Genomic DNA, 17,019 nt, shown 5'->3' with positions numbered 1-17,019 from the left:
TAAAAGATTATACAAATGAGTTTTTTAAACACAACATTTCATATTTCTTTGATTTATCAATTCATCTTCTTTTTCCCTTTGTCAACATTTGCTTTCATCTTCGCTTGCCCAACATTAAGATTCTCTAATTCTTCTAACCCTAAATCAAAAGATGGAAAGTCAATGTTAAGAGCTCTTGTCCTAACATCCATAAGTTTGTCAACCAGATCATCAATTTCCTTCCACACATTAGGGTTAGAAAGCCATTGTAAAATGGTTCGCGATAAAGAGTCTTTGCACTTTTTCTGCCCAGTTGAGGTTGTGGCTTGAGTAGCCATTGCTTTCAATCTCTTGAAGTTTTTCATATGATATTGAGTAACAATATCCATATTCCTTCTCATCTTCCTTAATTCCTCAACAATTTCCTGATAAAAAGTAACATTAAATAGTCAGAAAGAACAATAAATTCTAGATCAGTAATGTAAAATTGTTAAAAAGCTAACATTAAACGGTTTGACATAAATAAATGAACTTAAAACTGTTTGCAACAGTGAACTTTAATCAGTAAAAATGAAAACTATTTAAAATAGTAATAATAATTATAAGACAAAACATTAAACTTAAATAAGTAAAAATGAACTTAAAAATGTTCGCAAAAAGTAACATGAAACTCTTAGAACGAAACGTTAAAAGTCTTAAAAGACTTAAAACATAACACTATTAGTAAATTAAAAGTGAACTCACATCTTTCGACTCATTATGAATCTCCTCATCGCTAACCATCTTGTACCTTTGCGGCAAAGGGATCGACAAATAATCTTGTTGGAGCACATTTCGTTGTTTAAATTGGATAATGTTCCTCTCTGTCTTCTTTGAAGTGATTGGGTATGTAGATGAATCAAACTCCCCAAGGCCAATAGATCTTGCTTTCAATTCAGATTTAGCTCTCTCTTTCAACAGATTGTAGGTCCAGTGTTGTACTAAAGGTAATTCTTTTGAAGGCCAAACTCCCCTCATACTAAACCTATGATAAAATGCTAATTCAAGATAATAACGCAAACAAGAATGTATTTCAATTCCTTATTTTGTGCCCTTTTCACATTTTCCCTAAGCTTTTTCAACACCCAACCACATCAATCCAAAGTTCCTATTGCATCAACATCATCCAAAGGCTTACTTAAGCTCCAATCTACTTGTTTGTGAGGAGTGGGGGCCAAATAGGTAACCATCACATACATTACAAAGAACCGTTTAAAATCAGGTCCGTCATCCCTTAAATTAGTCACAATGTTATCAAACAATTTTTGCGAAGATATTTCCCTACTTTGACAATGATCTAGTTTCTCCCTCCATTGGTCAACCAAATAAGGATTAGGATTATTCTTCCTTTGCCTACTATTTTCAATAACAATGTTTGATTCATTGATTGGCAAACCAAAAATGTCACATATATCAAACGCTGTTATTGTAAACTTGGTGGTTTCATTCACAATAAAGACACTTGTCTCAGTGACCTATTGTTTGATGAACCAAGGCACAATACCATGAAAGCTTTTCAACAAATTAACATGCAATAAACCATCAAACCCAATTTCTTTCAAATCTTCTTTTTGTTTCAAATACATCATATCACCTAAAAGCATAAGTCCCCCGCATTTGAAAGTAAATGAAAGGATTCTTTTCGCCTGCCACAGAAGAAATATTAAAAATATGTTACTAACAACCAAAACTAATTAAAAAGCAACATAATTATCATCGATAGCATCTCTTTTACAAGATGTATATATAAAGATGCTCTACACAACAAAATAAAATAATTAAAAATAACAGTTTCGGATCACTCACTCTTCAAGTTTAACAACAATGGACGTAAATGCAACATCCTTCTTCGAATTACGCTTTACCAATTGGGTAATGAAAGTTGATCGGAGGTCAAATACTCTCTAGAGGGGGGACGGGGGTGAATAGAGAGTATCGGCGTTTAAAATTTTTGTCTGGAAGCTATCTCAAGAGATTGAGGAGTCTTTCAAAACTGTTCTCTGGGACAGTTTTGAGTCAATTTGTAAAATGATAACGTATGTGCTGAATATAAACTTTTAAGAATGATACACGTTCTTCCCCTTGAACAACCATGTTACAAGTCTCTTTAATAAAAGCAAATCCCCATCTCTCATTAGAGATTACAAGTTTAACACTTTGAAAAGTATTCTAAGTTAGGCGTATTAAACTATGAAAATAATCTAACTCTTTTTAACACTTAAGCCTATTAGAAATTGTAAGAGCTAGATGAAATAAGAATTAAACTCTTTTTAATACTTAGAAAATTTCTAGATCTTATGTCAAGAGAGAATATTAGGAAGAGGTGCATAGAGGTGTAACCTTAATTCTGAAACGAAGCCTTGTATTTATAGATGTTACGCCTCAACATCTCCTTGTAGAGCAAGAAATCTTCGTCCGTTAAATTTTGTTGATCTGAATATTCTGTGCTAGTCTTCTAGAGCTTGAGCTTTATTTCAAACTGATGTGTACTGACAGCTTATATAATTTCGTTATTGTGTGTTGTAATTTGTCTTTATTAACCAATGTTGTGCTGCCACGTTAAAACTCATACAAGATATTGAAAACTCAGCAAATATCAGATTAATTAACGTGTAAACACTAATTCAAATTAATTCCTATATTTAGTATTAATTTAAATAGTCATTTCCTTTTTTTAGTATCAATTTAAAATATCATCTTATTTATAGGAAACTCTTTAATTAGCTTAACAACATAATTTAAATTCAAATATAATCGTGTACTATAATTAACAAAACGTGTGTACCTTGTACTTTAACATTTAATCATTCAAATATCTTAAATATATTTTTTAAATTCAAATTCAATTATAAAATATCCAATCGTTTAAGATAAGACGTATTATAATATATTCAAACTTAACTTCAAATAATATCAAAGTAAATTTTAATGAACCTTGACCTATTAAAATATTTCAAATATATTTGCGAAACTAAACTTATTATAAACATAATTATCTTCAATATTTTGAAACTAACTTCAAGACTTATAAATTTAACCTTAAGATAAACTTAAGTTATTTAAGCATATTCCAATAAATTGAACTTAAAAATTTATATTAAATATTTAGTTTATATCCAATATGATTTTAGAATAATTTAAACAACTAAATGTAATTACTTAATTTATTTGTTTAATCAGTATGTGTATTGAATTATCATCATGTAAGAGAGTTGAGTCTTCAAGTATTTTTGCCAACAATAGTTTTTTGAGAAGCTAAACTTAATTGCAAAGCACGACTTCTAATCAACCTAGAAGTTGATTGACTTTGAAAATCTATAAAGAAAAATAGTTTCTTTTAAATCAAGCAAAAAAAACTTTATATAAGTTAAAAGCAAAAAAAAACTTTCCTTCTATTCACAATCTTCATCTTTGTTTCAATTTTTATAATAGAAAAAAGAAAATTTTAATTACAATTACACTTAATGAAAAACAACATGAAACAATTAAAAGATAATAAATTGTTGGAAAGTAACAACAAGAAACACACATAAAAATTATAGGGACACATTTAAAAAAAATACAATTTTCTTCCTCCTCATTGTCATCAGTTTTCGATTCAGATTCACTTTGAACATCATTCACAGATTCACTTTCACTTTCATTTTCACTTGTGCCAGTGAAAATCTCTAACGACACGAGCTTTGAAACTTTTTTGATAGTTTCAATCATTATACAGCACATTAAAAACAATAAATTGTTCGAAAGTAACACAAATTCATATTAAAATTAAAAAAATAAATTTTATACCTTTACTTGCCTCCTTTCCATTTTTTTCTTTTGTTGTTGACGTAGAACCACGTCCACTTTCACTTCCAAGATTTCTCACCACTATATATACAAGTATATAGTTTCATGTTATAATGTACAAATAACATTTAAAAAATTTGAAAATATCTTAGACTTGGATACTTTGTTTAGGTACAACTTCTTCAGCCTCTTGATTTTCCTCATTAGTATTAGCTTGTTCATCTGTAAATATTTTTAATGTGTTAATCAAATAAATGCAATAATTTATAATTAAATAATAATATATAATTTGCATACCTTCTTCATCTTGCTCAATTTCTTCATGTCCGGTAGTTATTGATTCATATTCAGAAATGGAATCATCTTTTGCTTGCTCATCAACATTAACTTTATCTACAGTAACAAATTTTGACAATAGTTAAAAACAATATAAAAGGTAACATGAATTTCACATAATGCAAAGCAAAACAAATAAAAAAACTACATTAGATTATGCACCTTCATTTGCCACTTGGGGCATTGTTGCAGCCTCAACTGTGTATATAAAAAAATTTGGACAGTAGTTATAAATTTTGAAATAGTTATAAATTTGGACAGTAGTTAAAAGCAACATGAATTTCACATAAAGCAAAGCAAAACCAATAAAAAACAACAATAAATTATGCAAAGTAACATAACAATCATGAAAAGTAACATTAAATTATGCAGAACAAAACTAATAATAAACATTAGTTAATAAGATCATTAAAACATAATAATACCTTTACTTGCTTCATTGCCTTTTCTACGTTTTGATGATGATGGAGTAGAACATATAGGCAAAGAAAGAGTATGTCTCAATTCCACTTCAATACCTTTATCAACATCAATCGTTTTTTTTGGTTTGGATGATGTTGATGTATTTTGCATCAATGAGTCTAAAATACATATAAAATAATATATTAGAAAGTAACAATAAATGATCAAATAATAACATAAAATATGTTAACATAAAGAATTACAAATAATAAATCAATATATAACAATCTTCATGTTCAACATTAGCTATGTGTTGCTAACTCTTAAACTCTATGCAAATAACATGAAAACAATGTAGAGTAACATGAAATGGTACATAAATAGATTAAATTTTGTACCTTCATTTTCAAGCTCTTCACCTTGCACTTCAGTGATGTTAGTGATTTTGTTTACAAAAACTACACCCTTTTCTGTTATAGTTATAAAAATAATAATTAAAATTGACATACATCTCAAAAAAACATGTAAGTTAATAAAACATATTAATATACTTACTTGCATCATTCTCTTTTCTACGTTTTGATGACGATGTTGTAGAACATAAAGGCAATGGAAGAGTTTCCCTCAAGTGCCCTTCAATACCTGTATCAGCATCAACGGATTTTTGACATTTGGATGATGTTGTTTTTGGCTTCAATGAGTCTAAAAAACATATAAATTAATATATTAGAAAGTAACAATAAATGAACAAATCATAACATGAAAAATGTTAAAAAAATAATAAATGAATATATAGCAACCTTCATGTTCAACATGAGCTAATTGTTGCTGACTAGCTTTTATCCTTATACTGCTAACTTTTACAACAGCAAAGCTCTTTCCTTCATCCACCTTGTCTAAAAGATGTGATGTTGTCTCTTTTTTGACAACCCTTGCTTTTTTTTTCTTCCGCTTTTCCTGTTTCTCTTTGCAATAAGTTTGTTAATACTCTCAACCTTAGTTGGTTCAGTAGCCTGAAGAGAATTTCTAGTGACAACCATCTTATATAATTTGAAAACAAGAAAAACAAATAAGAACATGAAGAAACTAAACAGGAAAATAACATAAAAAAACACATAAACCATGAAAAATAACATTACAAACAAAACGAAAACGACAACACAAGACTACTCTAATAAAGAAGATACATACATTAAGTAAAAAAATGACAAATCTGAGTTCATGTACAAGAACACAACAAAAAAAGTATAAATACACAAAAATGTCATATAAACAACATATAAACTGTAAAATCCCGGAAAAACTCGGATCGTTAAACGAGAGATTTTTTTTATATTTTAAAAGAAAACCAAGCAGGACCCAAGTTAAACCAAGATGTCATAAAGGCACGAGAAAACAAAATTTTTAAAGTTAAACCTTGCGGATCGAGTTCTACTAGAGTTATTGTACATTAATCAGTGATATCGTAGTCTTAGCAGCGGATAAAAGATATGAAACCAAAAGTCCAAGGAGTACATCTCAAGAGCGAAGCCGCCTCTTGAATAAATCCATTTCTAAAAAGCTAGTAAAGTTCTAAATTAAAATGCTTTCGTACTCTAACTCTTTTATTCTTCGGATGTAATCCTCACTCCCCAGCCTGCAACTTAACTCACTGCTAGTTGTTAATCCCGAAAGGAAAAACAACATCATCGCAGGATCGTTAAGATCAAAGGTACACGTCAGCAAAAACATCTCTTATAACATTAACATTATAGCATAAAGCACAATGGCAGCTTACCATACGTCGGCTATAGTTCAATATTTACTTTTTAATAAATTTCAAATGATTCATTGAGTCAGTCAGCCATACTGCTGTACTTTTCCGGCCATACTGCCGAACCAAACCCCAAACTTCCGGAGTAAGACAATACATTAGGGGGAGCTAACCCCTAAGCAAGTCTCTACCATAGGCAACACGCCTTACTTCGGTGCATATGGTTAAGTATGCATACCCCCGTGATGGCTCATGATGCCCCCACAAACCGCGAGTAAAAATCTTTCCAGCAATCGACGTAATACTACGTCTACTTTAAAGTTATTGAGGTCATACTACCTCTACTCATCAAGTTTTTGAAATTATATCTCTTAAATAAGAAAGCATAACATCACCTTCACACTTTATTCAATATATTATTATTATTATTCCTTTATAACAACTAATCCACGATGTATAAAATTTTACTGCGTGTACGTACCTTAAGAAAGCAAAAGCAAATCTTAAAATGAACCTATCAACTTCCAGTCACGAATGGACTTCCTACACGATTCAATCGTACATACGAGAATAACCATATATTCACACTTTCTCAAACCAGAACCAAGGCGCACACACACACACACACATCTAACATCAAGCCACACTTGCAAACAATTCATGATCACACAACATACTTCATCACAACATAACATCAAATAAAATGCAGATTTAGTATTTTGTCCAGAACAGTATGTTAACACTGCCAAACATAAATTCCGACATCACCGTTGCGTCCGAAAGGCATCAAAACTCCCGGGTACCAATTTTCATAATTCATAATGTATTTTTAACCTATTTTCAAGCCAAAAAGTGTCCCAAAAATATTTTTTTTACCATTTTCCTAACTCTACGGGATTCACCAAAATTCATCAACAAATGAAATCCAAATGGTACATAGCCTATAAAATATTAATGACCAAATTTATATAATTCTTATGAACCAGCTTTGAGATTAAATTCATTGTTCAACAATAATTTCTTTATACATATTTGTATATTTTTTTTTCTCTAACAAAATTATAAATTTCTCATATTAGCCAATAAAATAAATAACTTTTCCACCAAATATAAAAAAACACACACACATTTTTTTTACATGAACATTCTTATTTATATATAAATTTCAAAATCACCCATCATACAAACCAATCTTATTCTTGACATATATGCATATCTAAAAACTCTAAAAATAAACATTCTTCATCAATTTAGATAGAAAAATACATCCCAAAATCATACATGAAATTTTAACTTCATGAATTATAAGATAACACATATAACAATCATAGAAATTTAAATTAAAACTTAAGAATCAACATAGATTAAGAATTACTCTTACAATTGTAAAGGAAAACACCAAATGATGAAGGGTAATGGATTAAGGAATGTGGATTAGGAGGAATTTTGAGAGGATATGTTTTTTTTTGTCCTTGGAAACTTTAGAAATGAAAGGATGTCAAAATGAAAATGATTAAGGAATTAAGAAGGGTTAATTATATGGGATTAATGCCTTGATCCTTCATTACCCTATGGGAGTTACAAGCTCCACCAAGAGTTCCATAGGACCGGCCACCTTCCCTCCTATTTTCTTCTATTTTTTTTTAAAATAAAAGATGGGCTAAGGATAAGTTTGGGCCCAAATAATTCTAATTGCCAAAAAGGATTGCAATTCTCATGACCAAGCCCAATAATAAATAAAATATATATATAGAAATAATATTACTAGTGAATTATTAAATATATCGGGAAGAAAATATCGGGAAAATATCGGGGTGTTACAGACTACCCCCCTTAAAAAGGTTTTGACCCCAAAACCACACTTATCATAACACATAACCACAAAACAAGTAAAACAAAGTTAATCACTATACACACATACACAAAGCAACCCAACACATGAATCGCGCAAAAATCCTATCGCCTTCCACCCCCCTTAACGAAGTTACGTCCTCGTAACTTACTAACATGAGAGAAAAGGTGAGGATACTGCTCTCGCATGGAGTCTTCCGTCTCCTAGGTTGCCTCTTGTGAGCAGTGATTGGACCATAATACTTTAACCATGGTGATATCCTTCCGACGAGTACTACGGACCTTCTTATCCAATATCCGGACAGGCTGTTCCTCATAGGTTAGGCTCTCATCATGTTCTAACGCCTCTGGATCTAATACATGAGAAGAGGCTGTGACGTAACGTTTCAACTGAGAAATGTGAAAAACGTCGTGCACTTTAACCAGAGCATTAGGCAATGCTAACCGATAGGCTAACTTCCCTACTTTCTCCACAATGTCATAAGGACCTATGAAACGTGGGCTTAACTTTGCACGAGCACCAAAGCGAACTACTCCTTTCATTGGAGACACACGAAGTAGAACCTTGTCACCCACTTCAAATTCATCAGGCCGACGTCGGAGATCGGCGTATGATTTTTGTCTATCTTGGGCTGCTTTCATTTTCTCGCGAATTAAGTTTACTTGTTCAGTCATTTAAACAAGCATATCAGGTCCTAAGGTGAAAGATTCAGTAAAATCATCCCAGCATATAAGACTACGGCACTTATGACCACAAAGTGCCTCAAAGGGAGCCATTTGAATCGTAGCTTGGTAACTGTTATTATAAGAGAACTCTACCAGATCCAAATGTTCATCTCATGAACCTTGCCATTCACTGGCTACCGCTCTCAACATGTCCTCCAGTATTTGATTGACACGTTCCGTCTAACCATCGGTCATTGGGTGGAAGGACGTACTATGAAGAAGGGTGGTCCCCAACGCTTGTTGTAGTGATTTCCAGAAATGTGACAAATATCGAGTTGCTCTGATACCAGTTGTAAAATCCCGAAAAAACTCGGATCGTTAAAAGAGATATTTTTTATATTATAAAAGAAAACCAAGCAGGACCCGAGTTAAACCAACATGTCATAAAGGCACGAGAAAAAGAAATTTTTAAAGTTAAAACTTACGGATCGAGTTCTACTAGAGTTATTGTACATTAATCAATAATATCGTAGTCTCAGCAGCGGATAAAAGATATGAAACCAAAAGTCCAAGGAGTACATCTCGAGAGCAAAGTCGCCTCTTGAATAAATCCATTTCTAAAAAGCTAGTAAAGTTCTAAATTAAAATCCTTCCGTACTCTATCTCTTTTATTCTTCGGATGTAATCCTCACTCCCCAGCCTGCAACTTAACTCACTGCTAGTTGTTAACCCCGAAAGGAAAAACAACATCATCGCAGGATCGTTAAGATAAAAGGTACACGTCAGCAAAAACATCTCTTATAACATTAACATTAACATTATAGCATAAAGCACAATGGAAACTTACCATACGTCGGCTATAGTTCAATATTTACTTTTTAATAAATTTCAAATGATTCATTGAGTCAGTCAGCCATACTGCTGTACTTTTCCGGCCATACTGCCGAACCAAACCCCAAACTTCCAGAGTAAGATAATACATTAGGGGGACCTAACCCCCAAGCAAGTCTCTACCATAGGCAACACGCCTTACTTCGGTGCATATGGTTAAGTATGCATACCCCCGCGGTGGCTCATAATGCCCCCACAAACCGCAAGTAAAAATCTTTCCACCAATCGACGTCATACTACGTCTACTTTAAAGTTAGTGAGGTTATACTACCTCTACTCATCAAGTTATTGAAATTATATTTGTTGAATAAGAAAGCATAACATCACCTTCACACTTTATTGAATATATTATTATTATTATTTTCCTTTATAACAACCAATCCACGATGTATAAAATTTTACTGCGTGTACGTACCTTAAGAAAGCAAAAGCAAATCGTAAAATGAACCTATCAACTTCCCGTCACAAATCGACTTCCTACACGATTCAATCGTACATACGGGATAAAGCATATATTCACACTTTCTCAAACCACAACCAAGGCGCACACACACACACATCTAACATCAAGCCACACTTGCAAACAATTCATGATCACACAAAATACTTCATCACAACATAACATCAAATAAAATTCAGATTTAGTATTCTGTCCAGAACAGTATGTTAACACTGCCAAACTGAAATTTCGACTTCACCATTGCGTTCGAAAGGCGTCAAAACTCTCGGGTACCAATTTTCATAATTCATAATGTATTTTTAACCTAATATCAAGCCAAAAAGTGTCCCAAAAACATTTTTTTACCATTTTCCTAACCCTACGAGATTCACCAAAATTCATCAACAAATGAAATCCAAATGGTACATTGCCCATAAAATATTAATGACCAAATTTATATAATTCTTATGAACCATCTTTGAGATGAAATTCATTGTTCAACAATAATTTCTTTATACATATTTGTATATTTTTTTTTCTCTAGCAAAATTATAAATTTCTCATATCAGCCTATAAAATAAATAACTTTTCCAACAAATATAAAAAAACACACACACATTTTTTTTACATGAACATTCATATTTATATATAAATTTCAAAATCACCCATCATACAAACCAATCTTATTCTTCACATATATGCATATCTAAAAACTCTAAAAAGAAACATTCTTCATCAATTTAGATAGAAAAATAAATCCCAAAATCATACATGAAATTTTAACTTCATGAATTATAAGATAACACATATAACAATCATAGAATTTCAAATTAAAACTTAAGAATCAACATAGATTAAGAATTACACTTACAATTGTAAAGGAAAACACCAAATGATGAAGGGTAATGGATTAAGGAATGTGGATTAGGAGGACTTTTGAGAGGATATGTTTTTTTTTGTCCTTGGAAACTTTAGAAATGAAAGGATGTCAAAATGAAAATCATTAAGGAATTGAGAAGGGTTAATTATATGGGATTAATGCCTTGATCCTTCATTACCCTATGGGAATTACAAGCTCCACCAAGAGTCCGATAGGACCGGCCACCTTCCCTCCTATTTTCTTGTTTTTTTTTTGAAAATAAAAGATGGGCTAAGGAAAATTTTGGGCCCAAATAATTCTAATTGCCAAAAGGGATTGCAATTCTCATGACCAAGCCCAATAATAAATAAAATATATATATATAGAAATAATATTACTAGTGAATTATTAAATATATCCGAAAGAAAATATCGGGAAAATATCGGGGTGTTACAGACTATCCCCCTTAAAAAGGTTTTGACCCCAAAACCACACTTATCATAACACATAACCACAAAACAAGTAAAACAAAGTTAATCACTATACACACATACACAAAGCAACCCAACACATGAATCGCGCAAAAATCCTATCGTCTTCCACCCCCTTTAACGAAGTTACGTCCTCGTAACTTACTAACCTGAGAGAAAAGGTGAGGATACTGCTCTCGTATGGAGTCTTCCGTCTCCTAGGTTGCCTCTTGTGAGCAGTGATTGGACCATAATACTTTAACCATAGTGATATCCTTCCGACGAGTACTAGGGACCTTCTTATCCAATATCCGGACAGGCTGATCCTCATAGGTTAGGCTCTCATCAAGTTCTAACGCCTCTGAATCTAATACATGAGAAGAGGCTGCGACGTAACGTTTCAACTGAGAAATGTGAAAAACGTCGTGCACTTTAACCAGAGCATTAGGCAATGCTAGCCGATAGGCTAACTTCCCTACTTTCTCCATAATATCATAAGGACCTATGAAACGTGGGCTTAACTTTCCACGAGCACCAAAGCGAACTACTCCTTTCATTGGAGACACAGGAAGTAGAATCTTGTCACCCACTTCAAATTCATCAGGCCGACGTCGGAGATCGGCGTACGATTTTTGTCTATATTGGGCTGCTTTCATTTTCTCGCGAATTAACTTTACTTGTTCTGTCATTTGAACAAGCATATCAGGTCCTAAGGTGACAGATTCAGTAAAATCATCCCAGCATAAAGGGAGCCATTTGAATCGTAGCTTGGTAACTGTTATTATAAGAGAACTCTACCAGATCCAAATGTTCCTCTCATGAACCTTGCCATTCCATGGCTACCGCTCTCAAGATGTCCTCCAGTATTTGATTGACACGTTCCGTCTGACCATCGGTCATTGGGTGGAAGGACGTACTATGAAGAAGGGTGGTCCCCAACGCTTGTTGTAGTGATTTCCAGAAATGTGACAAATATCGAGTTGCTCTGATACCAGTTGTAAAATCCCGAAAAAACTCAGATCGTTAAAAGAGAGATTTTTTTTATATTTTAAAAGAAAACCAAGCAGGACCAGAGTTAAACCAAGATGTCATAAAGGCACGAGAAAACGAAATTTTTAAAGTTAAAACTTGCGGATCGAGTTCTACTAGAGTTATTGTACATTAATCAGTGATATCGTAGTCTTAGCAGCGGATAAAAGATATGAAACCAAAAGTCCAAGGAGTACATCTCGAGAGCGAAGTCGCTTCTTGAATAAATCCATTTCTAAAAAGCTAGTAAAGTTCTAAATTCAAATCCTTCCGTACTCTATCTCTTTTATTCTTCGGATGTAATCCTCACTCCCCAGCCTGCAACTTAACTCACTGCTAGTTGTTAACCCCGAAAGGAAAAACAACATCATCGCAGGATCGTTACGATCAAAGGTACACGTCAGCAAAAACATCTCTTATAACATTAACATTAACATTATAGCATAAAGCACAATGGCAACTTACCATACGTCGGCTATAGTTCAATATTTACTTTTTAATAAATTTCAAATGATTCATTGAGTCAGTCAGCCATACTACTGTACTTTTCCGGCCATACTGCCGAACCAAACCCCAAACTTCCGGAGTAAGACAATACATTAGGGGGAGCTAACCGCTAAGCAAGTCTCTACCATAGGCAACACGCCTTACATCGGTGCATATGGTTAAGTATGCATACCCCCGCGGTGGCTCATAATGCCCCCACAAACCGCGAGTAAAAATCTTTCCACCAATCGACGTCATACTACGTCTACTTTAAAGTTAGTGAGGTCATACTACCTCTACTCATCAAGTTATTGAAATTATATCTCTTGAATAAGAAAGCATAACATCACCTTCACACTTTATTCAATATATTATTATTATTATTATTATTATTATTCCTTTAAAACAACCAATCCACGATGTATAAAATTTTACTGCGGATACGTACTTTAAGAAAGCAAAAGCAAATCTTAAAATGATCCTATCAACTTCCCGTCACGAATCGACTTCCTACACGATTCAATTGTACATACGGGAATAAGCATATATTCACACTTTCTCAAACCACAACCAATGCGCACACACACACACACACATCTAACATCAAGCCACACTTGCAAACAATTCATGATCACACAACATACTTCATCACAACATAACATCAAATAAAATTAAGATTTAGTATTCTGTCCAGAACAGTATGTTAAGACTGCTAAACTGAAATTCCGACTTCACCGTTGCGTTCGGAAGGCGTCAAAACCCCTGGGTACCAATTTTCATAATTCATAATGTACTCTAAGTATTTTTAACCTATTTTCAAGCCAAAAAGTGTCCCAAAAACATTTTTTTACCATTTTCCTAACCCTACGGGATTCACCAAAATTCATCAACAAATGAATTCCAAATGGTACATTGCCTATCAAATATTAATGACCAAATTTATATAATCTTATGAACCAGCTTTGAGATTAAATTCATTGTTCAACAATAATTTCTTTATACATATTTGTATATTTTTTTTTCTCTAGCAAAATTATAAATTTCTCATATTAGCCAATAAAATAAATAACTTTTCCACCAAATATAAAAAAACACACACACATTTTTTTTACATGAACATTCATATTTATATATAAATTTCAAAATCACCCATCATACAAACCAATCTTATTCTTCACATATATGCATATCTAAATACTCTAAAAAGAAACATTCTTCATCAATTTAGATAGAAAAATACATCCCAAAATCATACATGAAATTTTAACTTCATGAATTAAAAGATAACACATATAACAATCATATAATTTTAAATTAAAACTTAAGAATCAACATAGATTAAGCATTACACTTACAATTGTAAAGGAAAACACCAAATGATGAAGGGTAATGGAGTTAGGAATGTGGATTAGGAGGAATTTTGATGGGATATGTTTTTTTTTTGTCCTTGGAAACTTTAGAAATGAAAGGATGTCAAAATGAAAATGATTAAGGAATTAAGAAGGGTTAATTTTATGGGATTAATGCCTTGATCCTTCATTACCCTAAGGGAGTTACAAGCTCCACCAAGAGTCCTATAGGACCGGCCACCTTCCCTCCTATTTTCTTCTTCTTTTTTTTTGAAAATAAAAGATGGGCTAAGGAAAAGTTTGGGCCCAAATAATTCTAATTGCCAAAAAGGATTGCAATTCTCATGACAAAGCCCAATAATAAATAATATATATATATATATATATATATATATATATATATATATATATATATATATATATATATATATATATATATATATATATATATATATATATATATATATATATATATATATATATATATATATATATATATATATATATATATATATATATATATATATATATATATAGAAATAATATTACTATATATATAGAAATAATATTACTAGTGAATTATTAAATATATCGGGAATAAAATATCGGGAAAATTTTGGGATGTTACATAAACCATAAAACAAAACATCAAATGACACAATGTAAAAATAAAAAAGAAACAAAATGAACATGAACAGTACAAACAGAAACTGTAATAATATTAAAATTAACAACACTACAACACAAAACATGAACACAAAAACAGGAACAAAAAACTAGAAAAATAAAAGGCAATATTAAAATGAACAACAACAACACAAAACATTTACGAAAAACAAAAAGAAAGATACATGCATAAACTAATCATGGAACGATTGTGAGGTAATCAAGAAAACAATATTGACAACCAACTTATATAATCTGAAAACATCAAACACAAATTTGGACATAAAAAACAGGAAAATAACATAAAACAATACATATACCATGAAAATTAATAGAACACAAGACTACTCTCATAAAAAAAGATACACACATATACTAATTAAATGAAAATTATGAGTTCATATACAACAACAAATAAAGAAAACACATAAACACATAAAAACAAATTAAAAATAGAAAAGATAAAGAGAAAATAAAAAAAAAGTAAAAATGCATACTAAATGCGAAGATTTGTAGCAGCAGGTTGAAGAAAGAAAAAGGAATACATAACGAAGATTTGCTGAGTAAAATGATGAAGATTTGCACAGTAAAATCAGAAATATAGAGAGAGAAGTAAAAAACGGCAGTGAAAATTGAATGAAAAAAAAAACGTACAAGCAACAATAACGAAAACTGACATTCATATTTCCACGTAAATCCTACCCGTCCATTAAAATCCAACGCGCCATAATGGCAGTTCGCACATAACGAAGGTTTGCACCTGAACTTCTTTATACATATATATATATATATATGTATATATATATATATATATATATATATATATATATATATATATATATATATATATATATATATATATATATATGTATATATATATATATATATATATATATATATATATATGTATATATATATATATATATATATATATATATATATATATATATATATATATATATATATATATATATATATATATATATATATATATATATATATATATATATGTGTATATATATATATATATATATATATATATATATATATATATATATATATATATATATGTATATATATATATATATATGTATATATATATATATATATATATATATATATATATATATATATATATATATATATATATATATATATATAAATATATATATATATATATATATAAATATATATATATATATATATATATATATATATATATATATATATATATATATATATATATATATATATATATAAATTTTGTCGTGTATACAAGTATCGCAAGCTTTGATGGTCAGTATAAATTTTGCAGTTCACTCCATACCTTCATCGGCTACCAGCCACGCTTATTAGCAACTTTAGCCACGCTTATTATGTAGCAGGAGCGGCACTCTCGATACATAATTAACATTAATAATTATACTTAAGATAAATAATGCGGAAGTGTAAAACGCCGAACTGCTAAAAACCATTTGAAATAAAAAAAATCGTTCAAAACATAAGTAAAAAATATATCTTACAACTGAGAAAATATAAAATAAGGTTTACTTAAATACGATAAAAAAAAACATAAGTACAATATAGTCATCAAGTAAAATCATTGAAGCTAAGTCCTCGATAGAATAATTAAAGTTGTGGCCTGGATCGAAACCTGAGCTAATTTTTCCTGCAAAATACTGTCATCCATAATACGGATGACAGCCGATTAAATCGATCAGCGATAAAACCGAGTACAATTTTGTCAACAAGCTTATGATGCGATAGTTAAATCATGCTTACAAAATAATCCTCAAGCACAATATAGAAGGTTATTACTCATTATTGACCTTTACTAAGCCATTAAGTTACATTCTCAATACTTGAAGAAGTTCATTACTGCTACTAAATACTTGGTAACCTTAATGCTTATTTAATCAAGTTCAATTAAGTCTCATAGCTTTACCATCATAGCACATCACAAGATCACAACAATAATGACAACTGATATATGTAAGGGTCTGGTTAGGTGAGGA

General features: G+C 31.0%; 1 protein-coding gene across 1 annotated transcript; it reads right to left on the bottom strand.

Moving 5' to 3' along the window:
- Positions 1 to 11,692: 11,692 nt before the first annotated feature.
- On the bottom strand, positions 11,693 to 12,374 carry LOC130808371 (uncharacterized). The gene is made up of 2 exons (XM_057673848.1): positions 12,299 to 12,374; positions 11,693 to 12,063 (listed from the first exon to the last, which is right to left on the bottom strand). The coding sequence occupies exons 1-2, from the start codon at positions 12,372 to 12,374 to the stop codon at positions 11,693 to 11,695; spliced, it is 447 nt and encodes a 148-aa protein (XP_057529831.1).
- Positions 12,375 to 17,019: the final 4,645 nt, after the last annotated feature.

This window comes from Amaranthus tricolor, chromosome 3 (genome assembly GCF_026212465.1).
Source record: "Amaranthus tricolor cultivar Red isolate AtriRed21 chromosome 3, ASM2621246v1, whole genome shotgun sequence".
NCBI classification, from domain to species: domain Eukaryota; kingdom Viridiplantae; phylum Streptophyta; class Magnoliopsida; order Caryophyllales; family Amaranthaceae; genus Amaranthus; species Amaranthus tricolor.
Note: the sequence above shows the minus strand (reverse complement) of the source record. Positions and strands in the feature narration are given on the sequence as shown.

Bases quoted from the DNA above. Each gene is read 5' to 3' on its own strand.
- LOC130808371 (XM_057673848.1), bottom strand. From the start codon at position 12,374: ATGACCGATGGTCAGACGGAACGTGTCAATCAAATACTGGAGGACATC. The intron at 12,064-12,298 runs GTTCATGAGAGG...ATGAATTTGAAG, and splicing joins GGTAGCCATGGAATGGCAAG to TGGGTGACAAGATTCTACTT.